The 8,381-nt window shown below is 36.4% G+C and overlaps 1 protein-coding gene and 1 pseudogene across 1 annotated transcript; one reads left to right on the forward strand and one right to left on the reverse strand.

Annotated features, from left to right (window-relative positions):
* Positions 1-933: 933 nt before the first annotated feature.
* Positions 934-1,536, reverse strand: LOC143546163 (uncharacterized). Its single transcript, XM_077037882.1, has one exon. The coding sequence runs from the start codon at positions 1,534-1,536 to the stop codon at positions 934-936; it is 603 nt and encodes a 200-aa protein (XP_076893997.1).
* Positions 1,537-1,986: 450 nt separating this feature from the next.
* Positions 1,987-5,387, forward strand: LOC143546164 (putative ubiquitin-conjugating enzyme E2 38; annotated as a pseudogene).
* The last annotated feature ends 2,994 nt before the right edge of the window (positions 5,388-8,381 follow it).

Consider the following 8,381-nt stretch of genomic DNA (forward strand, 5'->3'; position numbering starts at 1 on the left):
GAATATATATTCTTGATTATTTACTGATGTTTATAAGTTGTATGCTCATGCATGCATTGCATCCAAAACGTGTTGATAATATGCTAGAATCTATGGCTTCTTTAGTCCATAAATTAAACGTGTTGATAATATGCATATTAAACAAACTTTCTATCAAACAATTCACAAACAGTTCGCCGAATGCTCGGTTTGTTTATAGCCTACATGCATGAATTGCTTATAATGTTTGAATTTTTAGCTTCTTTTGCTCATGTATACCTATTAAATGTTAAAAGAGGGCATGCACATGTTTAATTATCTATGTGCGTGACACACAATTGACAATTCTTGAATAGAATAAAACAAGATGATGATCGCTAATAATAATAATAATAATAATAATAATAATAATAATAATACTGAAATATGCAATTGAATAATGAACACGTAATTTGTCTGACACCATTCCCCATTTATAGACTAAATAATTACATATTAACCCTAGTAAATTCAATAATTACAAACAAACCCCAATACTTAATATAAATATTAATAAGTTTAGTTTATACACTAATACTCCCCCTTAAACTAAACTTCGTTTAAGCGAGGTCTTCACATCTTCTTTGAGATTTGGCTTTTCCATCATAGTAGTATTGGATCGTCATCTTCTTCTCGGATCAGGTTTGCCTCCTCCCTTCTTTTCCAATTTGGACATTCATGCCTGAAATGCCCACGTTCATTACACTTGAAACATTTTATGTGATCCTTGTTCTAATGGGCTTGATTTCCTTGTTTATTCTTCCAAGTCTTCCCATACTTTCCTCGACCACGTTCTTTGTTTCCTTGCTTTGAATTTTCATGACCGCAACGTTCACACTTTTGTTCCTTTACTTTCTCTTTTCCTTCTTCTTTAGTGAACAGAAGTCTGTCATGCATGTCTACTTCCTTGTTTTTCTACTTGGTGCGTTCCTCGATAGTCTTCAATCTTCCAACGACTTCTTGGAATGGCATTGCACCAAGATCAACAAATTGCTCGATCGCAGCAACAATCTGAATGAACTTTTCTGGCACCGAACTAAGTAGTTTTCGGACCAGTTTCTTGTCATTCATAGTATGCCCAAGATTGCTTGCTTGTGATGCAATCTCACTAATTTTCTTGGCATACACATCAAGTGATTCGTCAACACCCATTTTTAGAGACTCAAAGTCTAACTCGAGTGTTTCTAAACGCGCCTCTTTAACTCTATCAACTCCGACATGTCGAACCTTTAATGCATCCCAAATTTCTTTGGCTGAAGTAAGATTAGCAATTTGCAATACCATGTTTTCTGGAATTGCTTGATATAGTAACGCAATTGCTGTATTATTCTTTTTCTCATCAACTTCACTGCCCTCTTTTGGTTCGATGGCTTCCCAAATTCCACGGACATTAAAGATTGATCTGATCTTTACAGCCCAAATGGTGTAATTTGGCGAGTTTAACACAGGGCATTGAAAACTCATTGATGTCCCTCCTTCCTTCGAAGTCACAACTTCTTTATCCTTGGACTCAACCATTTTCTGAGTTTTCTTTTTCCCAATCTTAATAAATTGACTATCTCAAATTTAAAATAATTTTTTTGTCAATTTAATATAAACAGTACTCGGGTTATTAACAAAGCAACTGTTAATCCCAGAAACAGTGAACGGGTTTTTCGAAACCAACTATTTCCATAACGGTACTCGGGTTTTCCGGTCACAATGTAAATAAGAACCAAACTGTTTTCTACCAAGAATAGTACACGGGTTTAACAAGGCAAGCCAAAGCCAACTGTTTGTCTCAACCAACAATGGTACTCAGGTTTATCCGTTGCCTAAGCCGACTATTCTAAATACTCAAAAACAACTGTTTCTTTTAACCAAGAATAGTGCACGGGTTTAATAAGGCAAGCCAAAACCAACTGTTTGTCTTAACCGACAACAATACACGGGTTTATCCGTTGCCTAAGCCTACTATTCCAAACACAAATGGTATACGGGTTTATCGGTCACAAAGTGAAACAAAACCAACCGTTTCAACCAAGATTCGGGTTTCTTTATAACCAACTGTTACTAATAACAACGGTACACGGGTATCAAAATCAACCTTTAAATAACCAAAACGAACCGAACTCGTTTTTAACCAAAAACACTACTTTGGGCAGGCCTGATTTGTCCCAAATAGTGTTGTTTCTAAACAATCCCACAAAATTTCTTGATTTTGTAACTGGATTAAACAACCAAAAATCTGATTTGTTCTTGAATCGATATCCAGTAGAGTATGCAACCATCAAGAATCACAAACTAAACAAGAACTAGATTGATTGTGTGAAAAACTCAAATTGATTCTACACAAACGAATTTTTATATAATATCAATTCTGATTCAGCAATGAATTGATCAATGACTTTAATCAGATTGCTTTCTGCTCTTATTTTCTGGATATCAATTCTTGATTGATCAGATGCCCTTAATTGATCGACAATTACCAGGCCTCTCAAATCAATATCTTTTGGAAAACAAACCCAATCGATCAAATTCTTAATCAATTTCAAATTGATTCTGGTCTAATCAATTGAAGTCTGAAGAACGGTTCTTGATGGAACCCTTCTGTTCTTTCTTTCTTCCTTTGATCGATCTTAAAGAATATGACTTCCTTAATTCAGTCGATCACAACCTTAAATCAGATTTGTTGTATGATAATTGCAGAAACAACCAGCCTCTTTATAGAATTGTTATCACCGGATAATTCCCAACTGGTCGATTATAAACATGGGACATTCCCAAATCAATTAAAACTTTGGCTCTGATGCCACTGTTGGTAAACCAGAGATCAAATACACACAATTGACAATTCTTGAATAGAATAAAACAAGATGATGATCGCAAATTCTGAATAATAATAATAATAATACTGAAATCTGCAATTGAATATTGAACACGTAATTTGTCTGACATCATTCCCTATTTATAGACTAAATAATTACATATTAACCCTAGTAAATACAATAATACAAACAAACCCCTATACTTAATATAAATATTAATAAGTTTAGTTTATACACTAATAGCTTCTTTTAAAATAACATTTATGTTTTTGTATGTTGATTAGAACAACATCGAACTAGACGCCGAAGATGATCAAAAGATGAAGTATATGAACTTCAAGAAGTTTGATGCTGTTGAGGACTATTCAGATCATCATTATTTAAAATCAAAATCATCAGGGTGGCAGGCAAGTGTGATTGTAACTTTAAAATAAAATTGCATTTTTTTTTAATTTGCAATTTCTAATGATTTTTATGAAATTTGCAGCCAACAAGAAATTGGTATAAAAAGATTCAAGAAGAATGGAGGATTCTTGAGAGAGATTTACCTGGTTTAGTTTGCTAATTAATTAATTCTGAAAAAAGTTGTTTAATTTCTTTAATGCATATACGTACATATGGGTTGATATATTTGATTTTGTTGTTTGGTTGCAGATAAGATGTTTGTTAGGGTTTATGAGGGGAGAATGGATCTTTTAAGGGCTGTGATAATAGGAGCAGAAGGAACTCCATATCATGAGGGTCTCTTTTTTCTTTGATGTGTGCTTCCCTAAAAGCTACCCTAATGATCCACCAGTACTATATCTTTTTTCTTTTCTTATTTTTATTTATTTATTTATTTTTTGGTTGAGGTGCCTACACAACTAACCATTTGATCATTTTTTTCACATCTGGGATGCCATCATATGAAAATTGTAACTCATTTTTATTGCTTTATATACAAATTAATATCATCTTATAATATAATTGAAAAACTAACCATTTTGATCACTTTTGGGCATTTGGGATGTCACTTTGTGAGAATTTGACTCGTTTAAGGAGGTGACATGCCATTATTTAATTTTTTCACATGTATTTAAATTTTAGACGAATATAAGGAGTTTAATATAAAAAAAACTAGACCATTAATTAACCCTTAATTTCATTATGTAATAAGATCTAATAGTAATGCTATTCTTTTCAGCAAGTCCATTATCACTCGGGTGGTCTAAGAATTAATCCGAATCTCTACGCCAACGGATATGTTTGCCTGAGCCTTCTGAACACCTGGTCTGGTTCCAAGAATGAGAGATGGCGGTCGACGGTTTCAACTATGCTTCAAGTTTTGGTCTCTATTCAGGGTTTGATTTTGAATGCAAAGCCTTATTTCAATGAGCCTGGGTATGGACTTGTTAGAGGTTCGGTTTTTGGTGAAAAGTTTGCACTGGAATACAATCAATGTACACTAGTTTACTCTCTGAAAACTATGGTTTACAGCATGAGAAAACCACCAAAGGTATGATTGCAATGCCTACGTACCCTACCTCTTAAATTGTTTTGTTTTAGAAGAATACCAAGGTTGGCATAGGTAACTATTGTTGAAATAATATAATGTTTTTATTGATATAGCTAATGAACTCTTTAGAAAAAAAAAAGCACTATAATAATAAAAAAATAATCTTTAGTAGTAGTTAGGGTTGTAAAGCGGTCAGCCGAGCCCAATCTTATCTAAACTCGAGCTTGGCTCGTACTCAAGCTCGCCCGTACTCTAGTCGTTTTATATTTATCGATTAATTTATATACATTTAGTCATTTTTATATGTATTTGTAATTACAAAATTTATTAAAAATTTAGTTAATTATTTATATACATCGGGCTTGGTGTTATTTATAAGTTTATTTTCCAACCTCAAGCACGTTTAAGTTTAGCTTGATTCAAGCTTTAACGAGGCAATCTCGAGTAATTTATAATGATATCTATTTATAGACAGTTGCCGAAATCAAATAAACATTTTGTAGTGTTTGATATGAGGGAGATAAAAAAAATTGATTGCACAAGTGTGTTATCTATCATAACTAAAGAAATGCATACACTTACACACAGTCTTCTATTTCTTCTAAAGTTGGGCATGGGTTTGTAGTAACGTACGCTCGGTAAATTGTTTTGTGTAAATGTAAATCTTTTAAAGTCAAGTTATATCTTGTAAACATTTTAGGTCTTTCACATTTGTGGTTTACGTTTTATAATTTCTTGTACTATTGATGTAGCATTTTGAAGATCTGGTGATTGGTCATTTTCGTGATCGTGCAAGTGGCATTCTGACGACATGTAGAGATTATTACACGAAAGGCGTCGGAGTCAAGTGTGGTATTGTTGCGGTTAAGGAGACTTGGAGTTCACGTAAGCACAAAATCGAAGTGAAAGGGTACATGAAAATGCGTGTAGGAGCATTTAAACAAAGAGGAGTAGAGAAGCAGCTGGAGAACTTTGTGACCCCAACTGAAAATCTAACCATTCAATTATCAAAGACGAAAAAGAAAAAGGATCTAACTCACAAGATATTGTCATGTTTTTGTATCTAGCTGATCAGGCTTTCTTTGATTCTATCATTTTATAACTTGAAAGTTTAGGCTTTAAGATTTATAATATATTCGAATACTTGATCTTAGCAAATGTTACATGTTATAAATACAAATAAAATAATGAATGAAATAAAATGAAAGGGAGAGAAAGAGCATGAACTCTCTGATTGGCCAATACACCTTTTAATTAGTTACTTTTACCACCCCTCTCCCCTTTTTGACAGAAACATTGTCGCACTAAATCAATTCTTGCCAACCACCTTCTCCAAGTGAACAATATCCAAGCTTCAAAGTGCTGCTGGTCCACCACAGATCGCCGACGTCTTACAGTTGACGAACCCAGATCCACGTTAGATTATTTGCTTTGTGGTTAAAGTAAGGAATCACCCCATGATGTTCATATTCATTATATGTACGCTGCTTTAAATTGTTTCCACTTTTGGTGCTTGGATGTTCGTGTGCGTACATTATACACTGCTTCGAATTATTTGAAATATTGGTGTTTGGCCAAAAAAAAAAGAAAAAACCACAAATAATTAAGATGATGATCAAAGTAAAACCAGTACTGAAATTTAACTAATTCATTTTATTTGTTTTGATCTCTCTTTAATTATTTCTGTAGGTCCCAAACTCGAGTGGCTCTAACAACAATCTTTGGATCAACCAAACCCGATGCTAGCGGAAATCACACCAAGTCACATTTGTGGTCTCGGATCTTGAGATTTATTTTCAAGTGGAGAAGAGTGAGTTAGAGAAAGGGAGAAAGTAAGTATAAGAGTTAGAGATTTTGGCAAAAAGTTCTAGTTTCTCATGGCACAGGAGGGCATGCATGAGAAGTGTTATATTCATCATGTGCCCAATGGGCTTTTGTTTACAAGTAGCCTTGGGCCCAATACATACAAAATGACCAATAGGCCTACATACATAAGTAACCCAATACAAAAGACTAAATATACAAAACGAGATTTAACAATTTCCCTCTAGTCTTTAGTATTGGAATCCGTCGGTGTCGTAAACCAGACATTCATCCTCGGATAGTGGAAGTTCAACAAGTCTTCTGACAAACTTGTTGAAGGCTTCAACTATTCGGTCGGTGTTTTGACGACCAATATCCTCGACGGTTCCCAACGGTGATTGGTAGAGCTTCTTCACGTCCTCCATATGCAAACCCATAAGCTCGTGCTCATCAAACACACGAATCTTGTGCATGTTCCGGCAGTGGATGACGGCTTCACCGGTCTTATTGTCGAATTCCCAACCAATGAATTCTCGGAGATTGTTAGGAATGTAGGGCTCGCCATGATAAATGATGTGACAGTCCTTTGGTGCCATATATCTCCACATTGTACGTGGCTCTCCAGTAGCTGGGTCAATTTCTTTCGAGTTCTTGTACTTCCGACCCTTATTGACTTCAAAGTCCTTGTAACCCATTTTCGACTGATGATGTAGATGAGTGGTGATCCAGCCTTCCAATGAATCATCATACTCTCCCGTACCCAGAGCTTTTTGGAGATAGTTGATGTCGAGTTCAGGTAACGTTTTCAGCTCGTGATGGGTCAGATAGATGAGATCTCCGCTATATCGTATGATCGCCCAACAACTGTTTTCCTGATTGTATTTGGCGTATACAATCAAGGTGTCATCATGATAGGGGTAGTTAAGGTAGCAGGTACTTGCACAACTTGACACTATGTGAGTTCGTCTTTTCTTCTTTGGTGTGGCTTGTGCCAAGTCTGCGGCTGGATCAGAGACGGGATCAGTTGCAGGAGCATTTGAAGCTTGAACTGGAGGCGTGTCTGGATTTGGCGAGTAGTTGATGAAGAAGTTGTCTTCTACTGCCTCTTCTGCAATATAAGTCTGACCTAGATCAATAGTCTTCTCGGCTTCAATAAATGCATCCATGATACCTGCAATATTTCCTGCAGGAAACAACTCATTATATATGCTGTCAATCTATGAGTCGTGTTCCCTGAATTTGCTGCCAGCAAATTCAGGGAACACATTCAGGGTCTTGAATGTGTTCCTGAGTGTGTGGAGGTGATTGAGTGTTACCTCCACCTCTACCTCCTGCTACACTTGCTCCACCATCTCCACTGTTTCCTCCATCATTATCATCATCTTCATCGAATCTATCGTGAACATTGTCGTCCACGTCATCCTCATATTCATCATCATCACTGTCTTCATCATCACCATCATCACCTTTGTCTTCACCACCAGCTTGAGCCCGAGGTTGTACTTGTTTTTCAGGAGCCAAGCTGGTACCAACTTCACTTCTGGCTTGGACAACCTGTTGTACAATGTGACCAACAGTTGCCTCGCCTTCCGATCCCACAACCTGTTAGACTTGCATGGCCACACTCGGACCAGCGGTAGGTTGTGGACCACCCATCTGAGAAGTCTCACCAAACCTTCTCCAACTCTTAAACATTGTATCAAGTTTTTCCTCTAGGTTATGAAAATCGTCATCACGCATACCCATCAGGTCAGAGGCAGCTTGATACTTGCTCACCAACTCCTCTTTCGTCTTCAATTGTAGCTCATTCAGACGATCATGCTCCTTGATCTTTGCTTGTATACTCTGAATGTCGGTTCTGAATTGGGAGTTTTCTGCTATGAGAGTACCAAGAGATGTGGACAACGCCAACTGTCCTTCAAGCAGAGAAACCCTGGAGTTGGTAACTTCTTTCTCCACATCCCTCTTAGTGAATGTATCATCAATCTTCTTGAATAAGCGTTCTTCAAGAATAGTGGCTGCAGGTAAGCTTCTTTCCAATGTCTCAACTCGATCACCAAGCTTCGAGTGGTCTGCCCTCAGATCTGCATTCTTCAAAGATTCGTTGTTGAGAAGTTCTTGTTGATTTTGAATGCGAGTCTGGAGCTGATTGATTAGGAGGCGTTGGATTTCAATTAGAGCATCATTCAGCTCCTTTTGTTCCTCCAAAACCTCCACTCTCGCCTTTAACTTGGCCTTCTCTTTCTCATCCTCCAGCT

The sequence above is a fragment of the Bidens hawaiensis genome, unplaced genomic scaffold (assembly GCF_021521415.1).
Source record: "Bidens hawaiensis isolate Kalapana, Puna unplaced genomic scaffold, B.hawaiensis_p1.1 tig00014257_1, whole genome shotgun sequence".
Taxonomy (NCBI): Eukaryota; Viridiplantae; Streptophyta; class Magnoliopsida; order Asterales; family Asteraceae; genus Bidens; species Bidens hawaiensis.

What these genes read in the sequence shown, in the direction of transcription:
- LOC143546163 (XM_077037882.1), bottom strand. Translation starts at nt 1,536, where the DNA reads ATGGTTGAGTCCAAGGATAAAGAAGTTGTGACTTCGAAGGAAGGAGGG.